Raw genomic sequence first — 26,483 nt, forward strand, 5'->3', positions numbered from 1 at the left:
TATGCAATAAGATAGTGAGAGAATTCGGCAGCACCTTTTACAATGTGGGAGAAAAAGAGGCCACAACCTGTTTGGATGTGTTGACTTTTGATTTACATTGCAGGACATGAATAAATTGTCTATTTATCTCCTATTTCTAGCACCTGATAAAAACAAATACAGAGTGTCCGTCTGCAAGCCATTGGACAACATGTCAGTAATGAAATAAACTGATTCCCTGTTCCAAAGTAAAGCTATCACAGCCACACTCCAGTGGGAACACAGAACATAATTTTCTTCAGAACAAAACTTGATGGAGATCCCATCCCATTTTAACTGGACTCACAGTGTTACTCATAATACTTTAACATTGGAACAAGTAATAGGTTTATTCCATGCTGAAAAGAGAAGAGAGAAAACACAAAGTTTTGGCTGTGAAACCTTCTTCAGGTGTCAATACTGATGATACAATAATTTAACAATGATAAGCACTATTAATAATAGCAATATTAATAATATTATTAAATTAAGGCACTGTGAGGTCCCACTAAAATATTAATGTATGTCGTATCTCAAGATGGTCACTGTTTTAAGTCGGTGCTAGTTGGAGTTTGTTTCATCTTGGCCATCTTGACCAAAATACTACACTCAAACTGACCTCAACTTACCCATGATTTCAAACACTAAGCCATCAACTCTGTGGAAAACTCGATGATGCATTTCTCCCACTGTCACTCCAAAGTTTATGAACAAACTTCAGCATGGGAAACAAATTTCAGCATGCTATATGGATTGCCACACAGCTTATTCTGGTTTACTGAGACTAAAACCCCACCCTGATGAGCAATAATGACATCCTTGTCCATTCCGTGCACGTCCAACTGTTTCTGGTTTAGACAGAACGGTATGAGAGCAGCTGTATTGTACAGGCTCTATTGTACTGTATTGTCACAAGTTCTGTGTACTGTATTGTTACAGGCTCAACTCAATTGTCAGGGCTGCTTTCCTTCAGTTACCTTTTGATGAGTCTGATACTGTAACTAAGCATTATTAAATGATCCCTATAGGAGGACTGAGTTACAGTATCTGCCCGACCCCGAGTGAGAATTTTGAGAGTAAAGGTGAAATGTGGAAGACTGTAAAACAGCTTAACTGCATGACTGCCAGATCACTCTCTGATCTAACTGTTGATGTCTGTTCCTTCAGATAAGACATACTGTAGCTGTTTTCCCTAAGTGCTGTCACACACACACACCCTTAATCATCAAGTCTTTTTTTATGTAACACTTTTTCTATGTAATACTTTCTACACATTAATTTATTTACTTTTTCTGCATTGCTATGTTTGTTGTCAATCAATTTGACGTGTGCATACTGTATACACACAGAATAAAAACATGAGGTTCACAACGAAAACAAAGACCAGGCATGACAATTATTAACTCCAGACTGTTTCTTGTTTGTTTAGCAACTTGGAACTTTCTTGATTTTGTATTTTGTCGGTGCTAAAAAACAGAAGACATTGTTTTTCTTTCTCTCCCATTCAGCTCAATGTGTTGTTACTTTTGGCAGCTGCTGAGCAAGAAATGTCCAATGGGGACAACAACAGAAGCAGTGTTTTAATGCATAATATATAAGGAATCCATCTAGCATTAAAGATGAAGGAAGAGGATAATGAAAAACAATTTTCCTTTTTGTAGACTTTGTGCAGTTTTTGAGATGTAGCAGTGGATCCCCCGCCTGCCAGAACTTGTTGATTTGTAATCTGGCCAACAGGAGGTCTCAGGTTAGGTGCCCATATTCACTGCCATTAAACATATCACCTTGCTTTTCCCAGTGCTATTTCAGATGAGCTAGACTCCTTTCATTAGTGCTCCTTCAGGAGGACTGCTCATTTGTTTGTTTTTCCACCTAAAGTTTAGAAAAAAAGTAGGATATTTCCTTATTTATAATCGGATTTCTTTAGGGCATTTGAAGACTCAGCTCAGTAAACAGTGATTTCAAATTCTCCATCCTCTGATTTTCTACAGTGTAAGAGATATTGTAAATGGCAGAAGAGGTGGGCGTTGAGCTTATTCTGACCATGGTCTGAAATACACGTCTAATTTGTTTTTATGTTCTTTGTTATATACTTTCTAGATGGATGTATGTTTTCTAATACGTTTCTTATGCATGGAGTTTTTCTCCCAGGCCATTATGCCTACAGGATGGTTATTAAGTTAATTAAGATATTAAATAACCCTCGATCAGAGTGACCTTTGAATTTCTCACAAATTTTGTGAACAAATACAATTTGTTCTTCTACCAGGCAATTGAAGGAATTTACAACCTTCCTATATAACAGAGTAGACTGACTGACTTGGCCTGGGAAGCTCCAAAAATCATGGGAAATTTGGAAAGTGAGTGGAGGAGTTTCTAACCGCCAAAGCAAGATGGTTGTGGTTTCTACACTAAGCAGGAGGGGTTCATTTTCTTCCCTTTGGAACCAGTGATTTCGACCATGTCTGCAGCTCAAAGCATCTGCCGTCTGTTCAAAGCACAGGCACTGACAGGCAGAGCCAGTGATTGGCAGCGAGGGGTCTTTTCATACCGAAGCGCTAATTAAAGTGGAACAGCAGCACACGTGCGGATTGTCGCTTCCATTGTTGTCGACCCTTTCTTCTGGCATTTTCTTTCATCAAGGTAGTGAGCAAGCTCAGACATGCGACATTTCAGGATAGTGAGACAAGTGATTAAAAACCACTATAAATGACCCCAAATAAATTCAACTGCCTAGAAAGCTTTCAGAGGGTGTCATTAGAAGATCTCTGCAAACTCTTTGTGTGATTGATAGCTTCCACGGAGCTTTGTTGCTCAAACAGTGTGTATCTTTCCAGTGAAGTATCTTTTATTAAGCATGTGGCACTGTCAATTTGTAATAGTTTTGAAGCCTCTTCTGTAGTTGCTAAACCCCTCATTGTTCTGAAAGGCCCAGACACACAGCATAAAGCCCAGACAGCATAGAGGGGCCACACCACAGTAGATATAACTCCCATTGCCAAGGGATTCATTTCAGCCCATTGCCAGACCTACATAATACATTTGTTTTTAGTTTCTAAAAAATGGGTAATCATACTTGAAAAACATAACCTTCGAAGTTAATATCTGGGTAAACTGCCATTTTAATGTACTGTACCACATATGAAACAAAGGGGTTTACCAGGACTAGGGTTGAGGATAATTACTTTAAAGCAAGTGTCTGTATTTTTTTTACTGAAGTAAACCAGGTCTGATACATGTCTTAATGAATCTTCTCCTTTTGTGGGTGAGAGCTAATCAAATTTACAGCTTTTATTATACAGCATTCACTGCCAAACAAGAACAGTAACAAACTAAGTGATGAGTTATAATGGACAGTTACTGTAGATTGAAGCAAACAAACATATGGAACAAACAGCCAAATATTGTTCAGTGGAGTTGAGAATTCATATACACAAAACAAAAAAGTCATAGTTACTGTATACTTCCTTTTAGGATTTCTGTTTTGATTGTATTCCCAGTCACATTCTTTAGGAGGGAAGACAGATGGTGCTTTAACGAGACCCTTATTGATTTCCTTTGTCAGGTGAGAGCTAACAGCACAAATCTCCCTGAAAAATGTAATCCTGATGAAGTAGCAGTTTACTGGACAAGCTGGGGCTCTGTCCTCACATTTACAACACCAGTTCTCTCTGCTGACTCACTTAAGTATCAGCTCAGTGGAGTTGTGACTGAGATCCTCATCATTCTGACGGGTCGTAAAATTCATTCACAACCAGCTTCTAATGGCTTGTCTGTGAGGAAAGGTCAGTAGGCCAGCCCTGAAAAATGACCTCTACCTACAGTAGATAGACAAGAGGGAAAAAAACTTCAACTGGAGATCATCGGGTATGGAGAAAAAAGTATTTTTAATAATCCATGCAAACAAATTGCTGCAGCACTGTGGTTCCAAAACTGTTACAGATTACATGCAAATAGCCTGCAGGATGTCCTCAGGTACCCCTTGTTTTTTCTGTGGAGTTCCTGCGGGTTCTTCTCTGTGGGTTTCTTAGAGTCTGGCAGCATATCTGCTTTGCTATAGGGACTGCATTATGCTGCAGATTTTAGTGTACTTGGATCTTTCCAGAAATCACTCTGTGTTTTCTTTTCATCAAGAAGCCATTGAACAAGCACGGTAGGCTATTTGGACACTCTCCTTTGTAACTTCTTGTTTTTGTTTGCAAAGAATATGCTGAGTCAGAAAAGCTGCTACAGTAATTGTCAGAAATGAAGAGAACATTGACTGCCGCCGGAGCAGCTCAAATTCATTTGGTTGCTGCCAAAAAAGAAAAGGAGCCCAAGAGTATAGAAGTATAGTATAGTATAGTTTCTTAATTTCTGATAGTACCTCATGCATATAGTATCAATCTCTTGAATTATATTGGGTTTTTTTTATTGATTCAATGTTATTAAGTAAGTCAGAATTACAAAGAGAAAGCAAATTTAAGATATACAACCATGCAATTAATAATGATCATCTATCATCAGAAAGCCTATTTTTCCCTGTCAGGGTCTAACCTGGAATCACAGGGCAAAATATGGCAATGAATGACATCTTAGATACTGTAGGATATCAGTGTATCACAGGACAGACATGGACAAACAGAGACATCAATATACCTGGTCAACATATCTTTGGAAGCTGGGAGGAAGCCAGGGCACCTGGAAAAAGCCCACATGAACACAGTGAGACCTTCAAAGCTCCATACAAAAGGTGACGCAATCTGGAATTGAACCCAGGGGCTCAAGAGTTGTGAGGTAGCAGTACTATTCATCACACCACTATACCATTCTAATACGAGTGCCAGTCATACAATTCTGTATTGCTACAATCGTACTATATAAGGTCAACTATTGTCTAATCAAAAACTGCAATTTGTTACTGAGTAGCTTTGTGGTTTCTATTTGACTGATTTTTCAAAATAGTGATACGCAAAAAATGCCTGAACATATCATTTCTACCCGAGTGAAATTAAGTGCAATTATTTAGTACATTTTATTTGCACTCTAGTTGATTTTATCTTAAATAAAAGGCTTGGTTAAATTCAATGTGTCTTCATTATGTAAACCTGCTGAGATTATCTACTCTCTTGAAAACTATGAGTTACCATTTACATACACTTGACAATTTGATGAGGTTGCAGATGCAGTATTTTAGAAGCAGGATTTGTTTGATTTCAGGTTTTCATTTTCACAAAGATGTAGTCATTCAAACACAGAAGAAAGAAAACCACAACATACACTTAGCATAGAGTGCTTGTGAGTTTAAGTGAGGAGAAATGCAAGACTAGCAAAGCATTTCACTGGCTCTGTCAGGTTCTAAACTGCTCCTGCTGTTCTGTCTGGGGGCTTTCTTGAGCACAACAGAAGACTTTCACATCCAGGAGTGAGGGGGCGGGTTTGGTTGGCTGATAAAATGCCAAGGCTTTTAATCAAAGTGACCTTAAATGTCTGGGAAATTCAATCTTGATAACACGGTTAAAGTGTAGTGCTTGAGATACTGAAGGCCTTTATCTCCATGAAAAATGAAAAGCATGGCAATAACATAGCACATTCCTTCTGGAAAATTAGATTTGTGTCTAAAATTCTAAAATATTAAGAAGAAATAAAAGTTATATAGCAACTTGTACTGTACCTTTATCTTATAAATATCTTCTTCTCCACTGTATTGTTTTTATTTCTTTATTTTGTATTTATTAAAATGATTTAATTGATCCAAGGCTCTTATCCAGCCATTTCCTAAGTATCAGATTCAATGTGGATGGGTAGCCTTTAATACTCCTACAACTCTTTAGGTGAAGAAGTGTCTCCTCTTGGCTTCACTCAAATATGTATAAACATTGTTTCTCCTTGTGCCGTCTGATACATGGTTCACTTTTCATTCTGAAGAAATCTGCAAGGAAAGCTTTTTCAGTGGCTTTGAGGATTTTGAATACTTGTGTCATGTCCCCTCGTAGTTGTCTCTCTTTAAGAATAAAATGGTTCAGTTCCTTTAGACAGCATTAACATCACTTGATTTGTTTTCTACTCTTTTATCTACAGTATACTGTATATACAAAATGTTGCTTTATTTCCCCCCCCCCCCCCCCATTAATAGAAAAGCCCTGATTCGGAGTGTTAAGTGTTAAATAACAATTTGTCAACCAGTCACAGATTGGATTTTTTTCCACAGGGTTACAATACTCTTGAACGTGTATCCAGTAAATTAAATATTTATCAGGGGAATTTTTGCAAGCGGAGACCCCTGCAGTTCAAAAGCAGAACGTATATAGTATGATTCCTCTGAAGAGCAAACACAGTAATGGAGTTTCTACATTTTCTTGCTGCTGGTAATGTTGCTGAGCTACAGGGAAAATCCCTCTCTTTAATGGAGGCTGTCAGAGCAAGGTTACCATTAAAGAGTCATAGCACTGAACAGTTTCTGTCATTGCAATCTTTACAGTGTGCTTAATGAGACAAATTTCAAAAGAAATGCTTTTAGTAGTGTTGGAAATGCCTGAGTCTGGTACCTAATTTGATTCTCACTTAATTTTACGCCTGAAGAGGTGTAATTAGTGTTTTTAAAGATCAATATTATGCTGAGACACTCTTACTTTAGCTGTTTGAGGGGGGGAAATTGCTTTGGCTATGCATATTATTTTCTTTGATCTTTTCTTTTCGCATAACAAAAGGCATCATTTTCCACAATGGCCTTGAATTCATGGTGCTTTGTCTCACTGATCTTTAAATTTTATTTTGATGAAAGGAAAGAAAATAGGGAGCACCAAAACAGACAATAAAATATTAGCTGCCAAATGAGATAGAAGGACCACATGATCTCCTCTCATTTTGAATCCCTTTTTATATTCTTATGTGCTTTTTATATTCTTACTGTGCTGTATGTCCAGTTGTGTTTTTGTTGACCTTTGATCAAGGACTTCAGAAATGCCCCTTTCTTGTCACTTATCAGCATCACTGTTTGATCTCAGCAAATAGTGGATACAGTATATAGGAATAAGTTGTCGTTTGTTGGTGTTGTGATTTTGCAGATGGGGCAGTGAAAAGCTGGTAATATGAAGAGCTTAAGCAGGAACAGCAGACGTGTGCCTGAGTTTAGCTAAGCAGCCCGGGTTCCCTCTTCCACAGATACATGAGGACAAGAAGATGACTATTACCAGTCGGCAGTCCTTCAATGTCCTAGCAGTGATTTTTCTTCTGCTCTCGACAGCAGGTAAGTAATCTGCTTTACGTGAACAACTGAATTTAATTATCTATTTTCTCCTTAGATTAATTTCATGGTTATACAGTACCTATTTGCTGCAAGATGGGAGGTATGTACAGTACTGTATGAAAATCTATGTGTCCACTCACTGGCTGCTAGTCAATCCACTGATGACAAGTTGTAAATCTTAGAAGTGGTCTGTTTGCTGATCATGAGAGGAAAGAATAAAAGTTCAGCTGATATTATTTTTCCTGCAAAGAGCAAGGAAAATCCCACAGACCCTGCCCTGGAGTGACACTGTGTTTTCTGATCTCATTTCAGCTAAGAAATGTAATTGTAATTGTAATTGCTTATTTAGTCAATTTACTTTAAAACTGTGTATTTAAAGCTGACGTTCTCTTCGCATTGAGGTTCCAGCAGGGAGCTGTGTCAGCATGTGTTGGCTGCAAAGGAGCAAGTAAAGGTTACTTGTTCCTATTATCTTCACTTGGATGACGTGAAGGTATTAAAGCTTTAGGACCGTGGCTCTCCAAGATAAGCACTAACCATTATTTCAATAAAGATGTGCCCTGTAAATTGTTCAGTAATTTGGAATATCTTTAAATAGTTTTGCTGACCAGTTCTACACAGAACTGCAGCTTTTTTAATGTGAGTTCACCAAAGCACTCTGGAGAGAATTTCCAGACTATCCGTAAGGTCAAGGTCTGGAATAATACTCATCGCAAAATGTATCCATAGCCATTTTTGATCCAGAAATAATAAGATACCATACAAAACGCAGATTTTTTCCAATTTGTAATATCTGTGTGAAACCTATAATACACCTTAATCCCCTATAGTGTTAGAAAATCTTGATATGTAGGAATTTAGCAAGTGCAATGAAATAGCTTTTAATAGTACATGAACCACAATGAATACAACAATAGAAAGAAGTCTTTCTGTGGAAAGACAGGTAAAATTAAGAAACATGCTCCTTGTGAGATAGACAAATACTGTAGGTCAAACTTTTCAGTTTTCCATACATGATACAGCTTTCAGACTGTCCACTCACATTATAGTATAAAGTAGTGCTCCATTAGATTATGAGGCCTCAGGGAAGATAGGTTGTATCACCAACAAGACCTTATAAATTCATTGGCTGCACTTTAAAACGGAATCAAAATCAGCAGTTTTTTTTTCCATTGTTCTATTTCACCTTTTAAGTTGTAGACAATCTCTTTGTCCCTCGCAGTTGGGGAGAAGAAAGGACAGACCACGAATTGCTCTCTGAGACTTTTATGTTTTCTGACTGAGAACGTGTCGAAGTGCGCAGAAGATAAATTAAATGGACTCAGGAGTGGATACTGCACCATGCGCTTTTGAGCTCAGAACTGATTCTTTATTACCGAAGAATGTGTTTTAGGGTCAGGTGTTTTGCAACTTACAATTCGTATTGCTCTCTCAGCACATCATTAAGCTTCAAAGACCCTCTGACAGTAAGAATTGTTTATGCCTGTGCATGTTAATCCATAATGGGATCCCTGCTTCTTCTTAGACCTGGCAGAAAACAGGTCTAACAGGTATTGCAGTATATAAAAGGCTGGTTAGTCACTAAATCAGTGACCAAGGGCAGACAATAGTTTTTAACACAATCAGGCGTCGCCATTTATATTGAGTGGCTTGCAAAAGGGCCTGAGCGCTTTTGCAAAGACGAATGGGAGAAAAATAGCACCACCTGACTATGCAAAATTGATCGAAATTTTTCCAAAAAGGACTTAACGATTGTAATTGATTATATTAATTCAGGGTAGTGAATTCTTATGCAATCAACACGTTTTAAGTTTTATTTGTGTTTGTAGATATGGTGATATTGAATTTATTTGACCCATTTTCAGTTTGAGCACTAAAATACTGATTTTAAAATTATGTATACCTTAACTGTACAGTAATTCAGTACAGTAATTCAACAGCATATGACATCATTGAAAATAGTGAATGCTTTTATTAGGCTCTGTATGTTACACGCATATGCAATTTACTCAAAACCTCCACTAGCATTCTGCACTGTTACTGTATAACATCTTTGATTTACTTTGGGTGAAAAGAAACAAGCTTGTCATTTGATAATCTTTAATTCATATCAATCAGAACCTTTATAAACCTGATCACAACAACACAAGCAGCCATTATGAAGTATTGTAGTAGCTAATCTATCACATTGACCAATCAAATGTAATTAACTCATTATCACGTGTTGATCATTTATTAACCTCATAATAGTGTTTTTCTATAACCATCCATAAAATAACAAGACTACTTTTTGTACTACTAAATATAGAGCTATAGGTAATGATTGTTAGCTTAAAACAAATGGCTAAATTTTGTTTTAGAAACAAGATAGCCATAGAAATGTTTTTAAATAAAGAGTAGAACAATGTAAAAACTTTTGTACAGCAGTGGATGCTAACATATAAAATGCAGTGAAAAAATTCTGTTGGTATACTGTATCCCCTTAAGATTTTATGGTTTTATGACAGTATTTAGACATATTTGACCTTCGTCTAGTCCTCATAAAGTCCTAATTATAGATAAAACTAACCTCATTTGACAAATAACACACAATAATTCTACTTTGTCATTGTATACAGCATTTAAAATAATCATTCTATATCTGTGTACGAAAAGTACAGTAAGTGCACCCTTACTGTAGTTCTACCATTTCAATTAAAATGGTACTGTACATTCTGTACTGTAGAATCATGTGCACCAAAACATGTAAGCCAACTCACAACTGGCAACCCATTGAACCTCAGCAGGTGTGAGCCTGGCCAGTACCTGGATGAAAGACCTCCTGGGAAAGCTAAGATTGAAGTAGGTGTTAGTGGGGCCAGTAGGGGCACACACCCTGCAGTCTGTGTGATCCTTATGCCCCAGTATGGGGACACTATAATTTAAAATGGTGCCATCCTTCGGATAGATGTACTGTATAACCGAGGTCCTGGGTCTCTGTGGTCATTAAAAATCCCAGGGCTTTTCCCAAAAAGCGTAAGGGCATCCTGGCCAAATTTCCCATTGTCCTTTACCAATCATGGCCTCCTAATAATCCTCATCTATGAACTCGCTTCATCACTCTGTTCTCCTCCCCACTGATAGCTGGTGTGTGGTGAATGTACTGTGCACACTCTGGCTGCCACATCATCCAGGTGGGGGCTGCAAATTTTTATTATTATTATTAGCACATGCTTATTTGATCAACTAATTTCCACCTGATTATAAAATCTTAAATCTGTTGGTTTGTTCAGGTGTGTGGTTAACACATCATGCGCAGATCAAAAGAAATGTGTGACATGATTAGGCTACTTTACTCAGATTGCTCTTGTTAATGTCCTGCTTATAGATGTGTCTTTGGGTTGTTACCGTAAATAAGAATTGATTATTCATTGATTAATCAAAAGCTGAAAGCTTTGGCCCTGGCTGTGAGTTTATCAAGGTTTGGTTCTGTATTATAGTCATGTGAGTACCTTTCTTTTTTGTAGTAACAGAAAATGCCAGATGAATTTTAGGAGAAAACAGCAACAAAACAAAACAGACAAAATATGATTACAAATGATTAAACTGCACTGATGGACCCTGATGAATGGAACTCTTTCTTTTAGCCTTTCTGTGGTCTTTTCACTTTCATGGTGTTGTCATGTGCTGTTATTATAACTTACTCGTTTCTTTCTCTGTCTTTTGTTTTTTTGAGCATACACTTTTTCAAGCTTCTTGGGGTTGTCAGTGGTTTCTCTAGGAGCAGTGTCTCTTGTACTCCAAGTTTAAAATGCATATATTGATGCATGTGAGACACATTTGTTAAAGACCTTGTTTTTAAGGCAAAAAAGCATTCACCTCTAAAGATTCATACTAAATTTTCAAGACAACACTTATTGCATTGTATATTGTCATTTTTCCTATGTTATATACAGTACTAAAGGTATTGTCCACGTGAACCCGAGAACGCTACAGTATATAGTACAGTAGATACAGTATATCTACCTTTGATGATTTTAAGTACTTCAAATACATTTAATTGTTCATGACTGAAGTTGGTCACTTTGATTTCCTTGCATATAATTGTTCATGACTATTGGTCTGAGGCTGGTCATTTTGATTTCCTTGCATATAATTGTTCACGACTATTAGTCTGAAGCTGGTTACTTTGATTTCCTTGCAAAGGGTATATTTGGTAAACCACCCTTCAGATTTCTGTAGATTCTCTGGAATTGTAATTCTTTCAGGTTTACTGCAATAGCGAGTACTCAACAGTTTACATTTTGCATCTTTAGCTCAGTAGGCACAAGTACAGTGTTATTTACATTTCAAATAATATGCTGACAGTGTTTTCGACTGATTTGTACCGTCATGTGATTTCATCAAAATGTCAGGTGCTCGATATTTGAGTTGGGTGTGAATTGCCAAAATGAACCGATTAAGAATGTCCTCTAAATGGGCATTCAGAAAGCCAAGATTGTAATTAACTCAAGAACTGTAAAAGATAAAATCACGTTCTGCATCAGTAATTATCCTCTGGCTGCTATTAGCATAATGGAATCTATTTGAGACGTCGCCCTGCTCTGCTCCAACTATTGGCAGCCTAGTTCACAGAAACCAGAAAACAGCCCCACAGTGGGAAAGGACCAATACTGGAAGGCAGAGGGTCACTACACAGGCCCAAATACATGTGAGTTACCTCATCTGCCCATCCCATCTGATGCAGTAGTTATAGAACAAGACATTCCTGGAAAAAAGCACCTGTGCACAGACGATCGTGGCTTTCTGTTTGCACGAGAATGATCTGAATGATTGTCTATTCACAGTTTAATGTTGACAGCTGAGAGATAATCTTCTGTGGACCAGAGAACATCTGAGGTGGTGAGAGAGAGAGAGGGAGAGGGCTAAAGTGTTTTATTCACCAGGGCATGGACCTTGACTAATCTGATGGAAGACGACGTGTGGAGAAGCCTTAGTGACCCATTGTGCTGACTGTTGAGATGCTTTTGACATGAATCAACCAGTGGGGCAGTGGAAGTGTGATGATGCAGTGAAGAATCAATACTATTTAGTGATATATTGACAAAGTTCTAACTTTGCAGGACAATTGGCAAGGAAATTGATTGTTAAAGATTAGCTGTAGCCAATCTTTTTATCCTGACTAAACAGATAAAGTTTTACTCCTGATCTAAAAGCTATAAAAGAATTAACATTTCTCAAATTAGGATTGAGTTCCAGAGTTGTGGAGCAGGGCAGCTGAAAGCACACACCATGTCTGTACCTATAGGAAAGTACTATTAAAAGGTGTGTCTTAGCAGAACATGAAACCCTGCTTGGTAGGTAGGGAGTAATAAGAGATGCTAAGTATTGTAGGGATTTAAATTGTAGTGCAGTAAAAGTTAAGAGTAAAGTTTTGAACTGAATGTGCTGGGTAATAGAGAGCCAGTGAAGATGTGTTTGAATTAGAGTGATGTGGGCACTTGCCTTGAATGTATTAGTCAAGCAGCTGAGTCTTGTACCAACTGAACTTTTTTTAGGGAACAGGTAGGGAGGCCACTGTCTATTAGGCTATTACAGTAATCCAGCTGAGATGTGATGAAGGCATGAAGCAGGGTTATTGCAGCAGTGCAATCAAGAAAAGACTGAATGTGGGCAGTTTTTCTGAGGTTAAAGTAAGAGATTTTACAGATGGCTTTGATGAAGGTGCATCAAAACAGAGCTAAGGATCAAACGACTCCGCAGTTTTCATAGTAAGGTGTACTTTTTCCAAAGCTACGGTTTCCAAGTTGTATGGAATTTAGTCAATGAGAAGTATCATCCATGGGATTTATGCACATTACCTCAGTTTTTGTCATATTTAAATAATGGAAATTTGAGCTCAACCAGGCTTGAATTCCAATGAATTTTTCAAACTTTGACAGCTTCACATGACAGAGATGTTGCACAGAGGATTGTATGAGACAGAGATGTAAAGCTGAATGTTATCACCATTAAAATGAAAGCAGACACCAAACAGTTATAAACAGAACGGGTCCCAGGAAAGAGTCTTGGGAGACAACTGAAGAGAGTTGGACAATTTTGGACTTATAATCAAAATCAATGTAAGACAACTGAAGAAAGTTGGATGCTGCTGCACAAGAAACATCATAGACCTTAAGAAAGGCCTACATTGAAAGGCTAAAAGAACTGATCCTTTTTAATCTTCTACCAAAGAGACGACAAAGTGACCTGTTTCAAATTTTCATAATCCTCAAAGGTATCGAAAAAAGTCAAGCCAGTGACTCTTGAGAAATTTCACAGGTAAAACACAAGCAGTGGAGAGCAGGGGGAACATCCTTATACAAAAGTTTTGTGGGAGTGTGGAACCCTTTATCCTTCCATGTTGTTGAATGCGAATGACATATTTGAATTCAAGAAATGGATGGATGAAATCATCAAATCAGATGGCTCTTATTCCTCTGTAAGAAGAAACTTTGAACAATGATTTTTCCAGGGCCTGTGTGTGCATGTTAGTGTTCTGGGAGGTCATAACTCTTAGTAACTTTGTAACATTTTTATTTTGACAGTATGTTGCATTTCATACTGAAAAGTATCGTGAATCTTTGATATGTATTTTTCTTCATATCTTACAGATCCATGTTTAAAATATGTTACATTTTCTTTGTGCATTAGTGCCCTCCAAATTTTAATTCACTATGAAAAAAGAATAAAAAAACATTATGTCGCAAAATCAGTTACAGATAATGTCACACACAAATAAATCCTATATTGTAGTCATCCTATAATAGCAGTACACAATTTGAAGTCCAGAAAAGAAGAGGATCACATTATAAAGCATAAAATTCCACAAGAACAGATTTGCAACAACATTCTGTTCTTTGGAAGAGAAATAAAAGCCTCCAAAATTGTATAGAAGCCTCAAAAGGTTTCCTGTTCCCCCAGGATGTACAAGAAGGTAAACAAGGCATTCAGTAGTAGCATGCATCACCGTGGTTTACATCAGACAGCTCTCTGAAGACTGCAGGCAAATGATCATGAAAACAGATAAATCTATAAATTGATCTTTTGAGACATGTTTATCTGCCTTATGTTTGGAATAAAAGTGGTGAAACCCTTAGTGAGAAATCATTCATGCCCATTGTGAAAAATATGTGGATGTCTATTATGGTTATGGCTGTTAAGACAGGGGAAATCATGAACTTCAACACATACAGTACCAGGGCGTTTTGGACAAACACATTCTTCTTTACAAAGAAGTTCGAGCTTGGCTGAAAATGGACATTCCAGCATGGCGATATTCCAAAGCATAAATACAAATTGATAATTAACTGGTTTGTTGCACACTAATTAAATGTTCTCAAATGGTCTTTTCAATCTCCAGACCTCAATCCAATTGAACACGATGGCAGTTCACTAATAGACACCAAAAGATCTCAGGGACCCTAAAGTTCAAAATAGTTTCTTCTGTGTCTAGTCAGTGTATTGCCTGCCAGAGGAGGATTTGCAAATATTAAATACAGGGGTATCAATAAATGTGACCCTTGTGTTTTCTCAGCTTGAGTTATTTATGACAAAAATGACGTTGCTATGTGCAATATTATTAACGTAAAACATTATTATATTTTTTAAGCACTAAACATTCTGTACATCTTTCTGTTATTTCATATCATACTGATGTTTAGTTTCTTTTTTCATCAGGGACATGAGTAAATTTGAAGGGCACTATAATTACATCAGCAGATTTTCCTGAGTTATATAATTAATCCCATTAATCTTCAAACTGTTTACCTTCCAAAGTAGTATCTTTAATTTTTTATGTGTTGCCTTGGAACTGAATCTTCATAGACATTTTTTCTCAAATTTGATTTTCTTACTCTTTTTATTATGACTTAAGATGTACACTTCTATTAAAGTAAATGTACTTACAGTATTTAAAATAATCCAAAACCAATTGTGTGATCTGTAGAATAATGTAGTATCTACTGCATAGGATTTTTCCAATCTCCTGGCATTTTTCTTTGGTTAACACATTCTGTACGTTCTTAAACTAACTACAGTGTCTTCAACAGCTCTTCATCTCCTTCCTTCAAACTGTTAATCAATAGGCCATAAACTCCAGCTGCCTTCCCATTATTCAAGTGATAGATGATGTTTCATGTTTCCCAGTAGAAATTCTAGTTCCTCATTCCTCATTCATAATTGTGGTTTAACCTGAAACCTCTGTTGTGTGATCTGTCCTGGTACTGTCATATGGTACCTTGCATTATTTCTAATAAATGTCTTCAGCTCTCTTGACAATCAGCCCTTAGTATCTGACTGTGATCTCACCATTCAGTCTATTTTTTTCTTTAGTTTTTGCTTTGGTTTCCTTTATTGTCTATGTTGCAGATATACAATCCTCAGCAATCTTTCCCACTGTCTTACACAGCTCAGTGTAATTAGTTTTTAGCATGTACACTGTAGTAATCAGACATTTCCAGTATATTTCTGTTCTCTGCTTCATTGGAGGATAGAATAATGCCAGCTAATGTATGTTTGCAGATAACCACAAACAAACATGTGGAGTTTAATGCCACACTGACAATTAAAAAAACAACCTTTTTGGCTTTAGAGCATTCTTCAGATATTTTTTCTTCACATCGAAGAAGGAACCACAGAAGACACCTGTTTTTGTTTAACTTTTTTCTCTTTATCTTTCAGTATTGAATTAACCTAATAGCTCCTAAAATGTAGATTTATATTCAGAGCATCAGAAGAAGGGGAAATATTCTTTCTGCTTCTTATGATGGAATTAATCACCACTTCTTCCTTTTTTTCATTGTTTTTTTTCTCCATAAATGTTTGCTCACATTTTACATTTTTCTAGCAATCATTTACTACTGTACATTTGTAATTGTAAGCACCACTATATGGTCCTTTTTTGTGTCAACTCTTCATTTTACATTTTACATTTTTAGAATAGAGATTCAAGATGGCGCCGTGTTAGTGGCAGCCTGCTACAGCAGCTCTGTGTCTATTTGTTGTCTTTTTGTTTCTTTCAGTTAGTTAATGCTAGTGTGTTAGTGTTTTTTCCTCATACCTTTGCCGGCAACTAGATTTGCGATCACAACATGATGGATACTAGGAAGCTGAGAAACGTTTTCTTGTTTTTTCTGATACTTGGACCTCTGTGGCTATCGAGTTGCAATGCCGATAGCCACAGAAGCATTGTCTACACGCGGGACCAGCTGATCGCGCTAGCGCGTCCGGCTCTACCCACTGGAGAGAAGCCATCGGTGCCGGAGGAGCTGAGGAGGAGAAGCCGAGGCTGTAGGGCTGGTGCGACGCGAAAGGCGAAGAGAAGGAGATTTAAACCCTACCTTCCTTCGATCATCATGGGAAATGTGAGGTCCTTAGTGAACAAGATGGACGAACTGGGAGCATTGGTGAGAAGCCAGAGGGAGTATCGTGAATGCAGTATCATGTGTTTCACCGAGACATGGCTGCAGGAACTTATTCCGGACTCGAATGTTACCATCGGCGGCTTTCAGACGGTGCGGGCGGACAGAAACACCGAGAGCGGTAAGAGGAAAGGAGGGGGGCTCGCGGTGCTTGTAAACAACAGATGGTGTAATCCTGGACATACTCATGTTAAGGAGCGAGTCTGCAACCCGGACATCGAACTGGTAGCCGTAGGACTGCGTCCGTACTATCTGCCGCGGGAGTTTACATGCGCCATCTTTGTTGTTGTTTACATCCCACCTACGGCAAATGCAGAGGTAGCGTGTGACGTCATAAACACAGTCACAGCCAGGCTACAAACAAAGCACCCAAGCGCTTTTATAGCTATTTCAGGGGACTTTAACCACGTATCCATTTCCACCACTCTGCCTACTTTCCACCAGTTTGTTAAGTGCCCGACCAGAGAAAACAAAACACTGGACTTATTATATGCCAATGCTAAGGATGCATATAGTTCCACAGCCCTTCCCCCCCTTGGCAGATCAGATCACAACCTTGTCTTGCTCACACCAATATACACGCCTATTGTCCAGCGCCAACCTGCGACCATGAGGACTGTGAGGAGATGGTCTCTGGAGGCTATGGAGGATCTTCGTGGTGCTTTGGAGGCCACCGACTGGGATGTGCTGTGCGAACCACATGGGGACGACATAGACAGCATGGTGGACTGTGTCACTGACTATATTAACTTCTGCGTAGACAACACCATCCCCACCAAAGACGTACACTGCTTTTCCAATAACAAACCCTGGATTACCAGCGACCTGAAGGCTCTTCTGAATGACAAGAAGAGAGCCTTTAGGAGGGGAGATAAGGAAGAGGTCAAGCGTGTACAGAGGGAGCTAAAGCAGAAGTTAAGAGAGAGCAAGGACGCCTACAGGAGGAGGGTAGAGGATAAGCTGCAAAGGAATAGGGTGAGAGATGTATGGAGCAGTATGAGAGAGATCACTGGCTTCAAACAGGCTGGGGGTGCAACAGAGGGGAACCTGGAGATGGCCAACGAGTTGAACCAGTTCTTTAACAGGTTTGATTCTGGGTCCTCTGTGGCGCAACACCCATCCCCCCACAGCCACACGCTCCCTAACCCTTCACAGCTGCGACTGCCCAATACCTCCTCCATCCCCCCACAAACATGGCCGCCTACAGCCACAACCCCCGACGGCTACTCACCCACCCATCCCCCACAGCTGCCACTCTCCAACACCTCCGCCATTAACACCTGCAGCACTAAAAGCACTATGAGCACCAACCCCCAGGCCAGGCTGACCATCACAACTGACCAGGTGAAGAAGGAGCTGAAGAGGCTGCACGAGGGTAAGGCCGCAGGACCAGATAACATCTGTCCCAGAGTTCTGAGGGCCTGTGCTGATCAGCTGAGCGGAGTGCTCCAGCAACTGTTCAACCTGAGCCTGCGCTTGGAAAGAGTCCCGGTGCTCTGGAAGACATCATGCCTGGTCCCGGTACCAAAGAAAGGGCGCCCCTCTGTCCTCAACGACTACAGACCAGTTGCACTGACTTCTCACATCATGAAGACACTGGAAAGGCTGGTCTTATCCCACCTGAGACCCCTGGTCAGCTCATCACTGGACACCCTACAGTTTGCCTACCAGCCCAGTGTTGGTGTGGAGGATGCGATCATCTACATGCTGCAAAGGGCCTACTCACACCTGGACAGGGCTGGCAACACTGTAAGGATCATGTTTTTCGACTTCTCCAGTGCCTTCAATACCATCCAGCCCTTACTTCTAAGGAGGAAGCTGGAAGAGATGCAAGTCGATGCCTCCACGACCTCGTGGATCACTGACTACCTGACAGGCAGACCACAGTCTGTGAGACTTCAGAACTGTGTGTCTGAACAGGTAGTGAGTAACACAGGGGCACCTCAAGGGACAGTTCTTTCTCCATTCCTCTTCACCCTCTATACTTCGGACTTTAAGTACAACTCAGAGTCATGCCACCTGCAGAAGTTCTCAGATGACTCTGCAATTGTGGGATGTATCAAGGGTGAGCAGGAGGAGGAGTACAGAGGACTGGTCAGCAGCTTTGTGGAGTGGTGTGGGGTAAACCACTTGGAACTGAATGTTACAAAGACAAAGGAACTGGTGGTAGATTTCAGGAGGAAAAAGGTCAAACCTACTCCTGTCTACATCCATGGGAGTGGCGTGGAGATGGTGGACTCGTACAAGTACCTGGGAGTGCACATCGACGATAGACTGGAATGGTCTAAGAACACCGAGGCCATCTATAAGAAGGGACAGAGCCGACTCTACTTCTTGAGGAGGCTCAGGTCCTTCAATGTGTGTAGTAAGATGCTACACATGTTCTATCAGTCGGTGGTAGCGAGTGCCATTTTCTACGCAGTGGTGTGCTGGGGCTCGGGGATTAGAGCAGTAGATTCCAAAAGGCTGAACAAGCTCATCAGGAGAGCAAGCTCTGTCATTGGGTCTGACCTGGACTCCTTGGAGGTAGTGGCTGAGAGGAGAATGATGTCCAAACTAGAGGCCATCATGGACAACTTCTCCCATCCCCTCTATGACAGGCTTGCAGGAATGAAGAGCACGTACAGCAATAGACTGATTCATCCACGGTGCAACAGGGAGCGCTACAGGAGGTCATTCTTGCCGTCTGCCATAAGACTGTACAACGCATCCACCTTGCGTCTTGGCAGAGGCAACATCGACAGTGACCTGTATCTGGATTAAACGCATCTACACATCTACTGCTACATCTGTTCTCTTCTTCTTCTTTTTCTTTTTCTTTTTCCCGTTTACAACCACTTTCTGTGCAATATATGCCAGGGACCTGTGCAATACATTTATATTTATATCTACAGTTACATCTATATTTATATCCATATGTGTGATATGAGTGTGATATGATTTTCTGTGTACTGTTCTGTTCTAGTTTGTTCTTGTGCGTCTGGACTGTGAGTAACTCTTGTATTGTATTGTATGTATTGTACTATTATTATATAATTCGTTACATTGTGGCTGTGTTGTGTGTGTTAAGCTGCTGTTGCACTGCAATTTCCCTCACGGGATCAATAAAGTATCTATCTACTGTATCTATCTCTTCTGGTAGGCCCTGATGAACAAAATTTAAAAAATCTATTTTTAAATTTTAGTAGGAATATATTTGCTTGTTTTCTATGTTTTTAGTTTTGCTCTAACAATCATTGCATTGATGTGCAATTTGCAATGGACGAGTCTATGGCCACATCCTGTGCTGACCTTGCTCAGAACTGAGACATCGTGAGTCATGTCCTTTCTGTTCATGAGTACTGTATATGGTCGATTTCAATTTTTCACTCCATTGGAGCTTATCCTGGTACATAACTTAACCCCTGACAAGTTTGTGTTCTCTTCAAATTCAATTAGTGAGCTTGACATGCACATACATTATATATAAATACAGTTATTTATTGTATTATGCTTATGAATATTAATTAGAATTTGCCACATTTCTTGGGAAATGCCAATACCTGGGAGATGGAATCATCTTGTTTCATAAAAAAATCAAAGTAATAGACTAGGTATAAGCACTTCAAAGTTTGTGTGCTTGTTATCTGTCCTTATTTACTGTATCTGAAGAAATGCATCTCACATATTTTAAAGGTCCACATTAAAGGTCAGTTCATCCATCACCAGAAGGCAGCCTATTCCTAGTCAAGTCAAGGAGAGTGGAACCTATCCTGTTAACGGGGTACAAGGTGTGTATTGACAGGACACCAGTCCATCCCAGGGTCCACACAAGTTCTCACAGGGACAATTTAGACAGGGACAATTAGGACAATTACAGGGAAGTGGAAACTAGGGAACCCAGAGAATTCCACACAAACATGATGAGAACATGCAAACTCCGCCTGTCCTGAGTCAAACCCTGGACCCAAAAGCCATAGGACAGCAGTGCTAAGTTTGATGCCCGTCTATCCTATTAACTTTTACTCCATGTAAGATGAAAGGGGGGTGCAGTACAGTATAGTGGGTAAGTCTCTTGTCTTATACAGGAACTGATAAGTGGGTTCAGATCCCTGCTGTAGACACTGCTGATGTACCTTGGTACTGTACTTTAACCCACTTGCTCCAGTCTTCCCAGCTGTCTGGGATAATCCTGGGGGGGGGGGCCATGTGCTCTCTAGTATTCCCAGTTTAACACTACAGAAATAAGCTCTGGCTCCATGATCCACTGTATCTCTAATGTGGACGTTACTGTACCTCATGTAGGTTACACTTAAAAACATGTGAAATACTAAGTTCAATGTTGGAAGGACGGCAAAACTCTCATATTCATCCAGTTTTCAGAAAAATAAGAACTAAATCTCGTACCTGAATATCTCATGGTGTATGGTGTGATTCTTGTGTAAAGACAGGGTTGCCTTAGTGCATGATCATCTTATTTCTATTGGCTATTGCAGCTACTCTACAAACTCTGTAAACTCAATAAACTTTGTTCTAAACTTAAAACAAAGCTATGAGTGTTCTGATATTTATCTTCTAGCTTCTGTGGTGCCTGACTGTGTCCCCCCACACCGCCTCATCATCAGATCCTTTAACTTTCCTGTGGCTCAAACCAAAAAAAAAAGCTTTATCATGACTTGACTTTTGGTACATTTTGAGTTTTAAGAGTATTTCAAGGGAGACAGGGTTCAATAAACTGTTACCAACTAATTGCTTTTACTTTGACTACGATTAGCACTCAGATTACTTTAGCCAGCCTTTAACATTAGCTGCCCACACCGCTTTATAGTGTTTTGATGAGAAAAAGATTGAGAGACCGCGGGAGCAAATGCTGACTGGGATATAGGAAATCATCAGAGGAAAAAATACAAATTGGTATGTCAAATTAGATTTTTCATGGCGGAATGTATTTAGATGCATGAGTGATTCTGAGTTATTTTTTAAAGACAATGGAAATGAAAAGTGTTCTTAGAAGAAAAGTGGGACAGGAGAAGGTGGTGTATGCATTGCTGCAATAGACAGCCCTGCACTGAGGATGCAAGGCACTACTTCAGTGTGATGGGTTGCACTGGCAATAGTGGGGAAATGCTGAAAAAATATGAGCATTAAACAGAAAAACTGGTAATTCAGGGGATTTTTTTTATGCTAGAGAGTCATTTATAACCCTTTCACTCCACTACAAAATGCACTGTTAGATTGATGAAAGACCATTTTATCTTACTGTTCCTGTTACTGGGCAGTATGGTGGCGCAGGGGTTAGCATTGCTGCCTCACAGCACTAGGGCCCTGGGTTCAATTAAAGATCTGGGGTGCTATCCGAGTGGATTTAGTATGTTCACATGAGTCCCCTCCAATTGCTCCGGTTTCCTCCCACAGTCCAGAAATATACTGGCTCTGGTATGAGTGTGTGCACGTTTGTGTGTGCCCCGCGATGGACTGGCATCCTGTCCAGGGTGTATCCCGCCTTGTGGCTGCTGCTTGCCAGGATAGGCTCTAGCTTTCCCCTCGACCCTGAATGGAAGAAGCGGTGGTTAGAAAATGGATGGATGGATTTGTGTTACAGGTTGTGTATATTGCAAATGGTATTTGCTACTTCAAAGTGGCAGCAAGCACCAAAATGTGAAAACTGTGAAAGGGTCTAATCTATTACATTTGTAAAGTGTTGTAGTTGAATAAGTCCTACCACTGACTGGCAGATCTTCCGCGAAGCTGCCGAAAATAATATCAATCTGTATACGGACTATGTTACTGGCTACATCAGTAAATGCATTGAAGACGTGGTTCCCAGGATTACTGTTCGCACATATCCAAATCAGAAACTGTGGGTAAATGGCGAGATACGCACCAAACTGAAAGCTAGGACAGCTGCTTTCAATTCTGGCGATATGGATAAATACAAAACATCCAGATACGACCTCAGGAAAACTATCAAAATAGCTAAATACAACTACAGAGTAAAATTAGTCATATTATCAAGGCTGCAACACACGGACCATGTGGAGTGGTATACACACCATTACAGACTACAAAACGCAACCCAGCTATATCGCACAACAGTCTGCCTCTCTTCCTGATGAGCTAAATTCATTCTATGCTCGGTTTGAGGTCAGTAATGCAGATCCAGTCAGGAAGATTCCAGAAATCCAAGACAGAAACCCACTGATCATATCCAGAGCAGATGTGTGTAAAGTTTTTAAAAAGACCAATCCACGCAAGGCTCCTGGCCCTGATGCTATCCCTGGTTGTGTTCTGAAGGCATGTGCAGACCAGCTGGCAGATGTCTTCACAGACATATTCAATCTCTCTCTAGCTCAGTCTATAGTTCCTTCCTGCTTTAAGAAAAACCACCATTGTCCCTGTTCCCAAGAAACCCAGAGTCAGCTGCCTAAATGACTACAGCCCTGTTGCACTCACATCAGTTATCATGAAGTGCTTCGAGCGGTTGGTCAAAGCATAGATCACCTCCTCACTGCCTGACACCCTAGACCCACTGCAATTTGCGTATCGTCAGAACAGGTCAACAGAAGATGCTATTGCCACTGCCTTCTCACACCTGGATAAGAAAGGAACATATGTGAGAATGCCGTTTGTTGATTACAGCTCAGCATTCAATACCATAGTGCCCTCAGAGCTTGCCATCAAGCTCCAGGACCTGGGACTGAACACCTCCTTCTGTAAACGGATCCTGGACTTCTTGACGGAACGTCCGCAGGTGTGAGGGTGGGCACCAACATATCCTCTATCCTGACTCTAAACACTGGAGCCCTCCAAGGCTGTGTGCTTAGCCCTGTCCTCTACTCCTTATTTACCCATGATTGTGTCGCCAGGCATAACTCAAACTCCATCATTAAGTTTGCGGACGATACAACAGTCATCGGCCTGATCAATGGGACTGCAGTGGAGAGGGTCAGCAGTTTTAAGTTCCTGGGAGTTAATATCTCAGAGGACTTAACCTGGACCCACCACACCAACACCATGGTCAAAACAGCACGGCAGCACCTATTCTTTCTCCGTAGGCTAAAGATGTTTGGCATGGCATCACATATCCAGGCCAGCTTCTACAGGTGCACTATTGAGAGCATCCTGACTGGTTGCATCACTGCCTGGTATGGGAACTGCTCCGGCCGGGATCGCAAAGTACTGCAGAGGGTGGTGAAGTCAGCACAGCTCATTACCAGCTGTGAGCTACCAAACATCCAGGATATCTACTCAGCTAGATGTCTGAAGAAGACCAGGTCCACTCTCAAGGACCCCAGTCATCCCGGTCACAAACTGTTTTCCCTCCTACCGTCCGGAAAACGGTACCGAAGCATTCGATCCAGGTTCAACAGACTACAGAACAGCTTCTACCTCCAGGCAATAAGACTGCTAAATAGCCAAACTGCAGCTCCTTTAGCAAATCACCTGTAATGGCTACATGGACACAGTTTTCACTGTATTCAGCATAACTGCACTACTTGTATATATTGCGTACACCATGGACACATAGCAGCTCTACTCATTTTGAGATTTATTCAATTTCTATTACATCTATTATTATGTAACCTTATTTTCATAACCTTTATTTTGTGATTTTTGTGATTCTTGTGATTTTTGTGAAGTCGCAGAAAAGACATTTCATTGACAGCAACTACTGCTGCACGCTGTATTGTTGTGCATTTGATAAATAAACTTTGATTTGATTTGATTTTGATTTAGTGGTATGAAGTAAACATGCAGGGGCATAAAAGAGGGCATTACAGATGAAAGGACATTATTCTGGTCAGCTTGCTTGTACATTTGTATGTAGAACGTATACAAGAAGAACATAGAAAACATAGTATTAATAGACTGGTGTCCTGTCCAGGGAATATCCTGCCTTGCGCCCATTGCTTGCCAGGAAAGGCCCCGGCTCCTGCATGATCCTGTGTTGGATAAAGTGGTTAGAAAATGAATGGATGTTCCTGTTACTAACATGTACCTTCTGTGAGAATAAATCATACTATAATCAGTAAAAAGTGAAGTAACATAAGAGGCAAAATTATTAAATTATACTGAGCAACTACATAATGTCACCTGAACGTCTTCCACATTCACTGTACTGTATTATGATCAAGTGGATCAATATGCTCAAGTGCTATGTTTTAATGTTAGCACATACAGTAACTGCCTGCATTTACATCTGGAAACACTGAGATAGACAAGGAACTGACGTACTTTAAAAAAGTCTGGATTTGCTTCCTGCAGCGGTTTAGTCCCAATATGAAGATTACAGTTCTTCAGCGAACTCATGTGGGTATATTTCTATTATGTCCACTTATCCAGCTCACATCTCTGAAAAATGTAATATATATGCAAATGAAATCAAGTAGTATTCTAGATATTGATTTTTACAGAACAGCTAAACAAGAATGATGAACATACTTCGTGAACTCAGAGCCAGATAAGTTTATCAGCATGTATTTTCATGCAAGGAAAAAGGAATACAACATTTCAAATTGCTCTTTGGCAGCTCACCTTGCAAATTAACTTCCTGCTAGAATAGATCAACCATTGATTGGAAAGCAGGGCATTTCTCCTGACTATTAATCTCATATACTGTAGCACACTTTCAAATAGCACAATAGCAGCTTCCTGTTTACGAGACCTTGAATGCAATTATCTCTCTTTTTGCTCTGTATTTGTGTGGAAAAGAAAAAATATTCAGAGATTTTTTTTTTATTTGAGTTTTCCCTCAAAATCTGCATGAATAGCTTTAGGTACAGTACATAAATCCAATCCTTTCATGTATCAAACTCCTTCATAGTATCTACTTTACTGAAATCAGTTAGTAAGAAGATATGGGAAACTTTTCTTTATGAAAGAAAAGGAAAGGAAAAAGAACTTCAATTTAAGCCATATCAAGTATATTCCTGAGGGTCAGCATTTTCTCCAGCTATTTGTCAGTTTTTGTATAAAATCATAAAGGAGTAGAACTGCTTGCAGAAATTTGTGGTATTCTATCACATGGCTTGGTAAATCATTATTCTGTTAAAATTATCTCTTGCAAGTCAGGAACATGTTGGATCTGATTAGCAAGATACTACATATTCCTTTCAGAAACAAAAATTCATAGCATGTTCTAAGGAGCCAAAAATTTAAAGCCATTTTATTCCAAACCCTCTCTGATATCAACTACAATTCTCCAAAAAGAAAACTATAAACCATGCTGTATGCTTGATACTGTGTATGGGAGAACAAAATTATTAATTAGGCATACTATACTAATTAACACCATGAGGTATGTTTTGACAAATATACACAATACATCTAAAACATCTCCCATGTTACTCACCTTCTTCAAAAGAAGCTTGGGAAAATTTGATTATGTTGCTGAAGGCAAAAATCTAATTTACACCGTATACACATCGAAGATAAACACTTTGCCCTTAATAACAAAAGAGTGAGGGAACCTAGAGATAGACAATTTGTTTTAAAATATGATTTTGAGGCATGTACTGTAGAGACATAAAGCAGCTTTCTCTCTTCTAATATACTAATATACCATCAAATGTATATTAATCTGTATTTACTGTACCTCTGTAGCTGTTTTATTACCTCAAATGCCTGCCATACTGATGAATATCCTATGACATACAGTATGACAACACAGGCTTTGTCTTTTACTAATAGGCTTCAGACCAATGAGTATGGCTAGCTAGAGCTGTCAAAGATCTGGATTTCCAAAATGTGTTCCACAATACCCATATCCCTGTCTACACTCTTTATGCAGTTCTAGCAAATTTTGCATTTGACTAGAA

The 26,483-nt window shown here is 39.5% G+C and overlaps 1 protein-coding gene across 4 annotated transcripts in view; it reads left to right on the forward strand.

The window, feature by feature from the left end:
* Nucleotides 1–26,483, forward strand: part of LOC148829881 (protein shisa-like-1a) — a 93,732-nt gene that overhangs the window by 19,057 nt on the left and 48,192 nt on the right. For 2 of the 4 annotated variants that reach the window (XM_088923427.1, XM_088923425.1), the window contains exon 2: nucleotides 7,065–7,246. In XM_088923427.1, the coding sequence (XP_088779553.1) occupies nucleotides 7,180–7,246 (67 nt within the window). In that variant the 5' untranslated portion in view covers nucleotides 7,065–7,179. The remainder of the gene's footprint in view (nucleotides 1–7,064; nucleotides 7,247–26,483) is intronic. The other 2 variants (XM_088923428.1, XM_088923426.1) reach the window with 1 other exon arrangement.

This window comes from Atractosteus spatula, chromosome 8 (genome assembly GCF_055471065.1).
Source record: "Atractosteus spatula isolate fAtrSpa1 chromosome 8, fAtrSpa1.hap1, whole genome shotgun sequence".
Lineage (NCBI taxonomy): Eukaryota > Metazoa > Chordata > Actinopteri > Semionotiformes > Lepisosteidae > Atractosteus > Atractosteus spatula.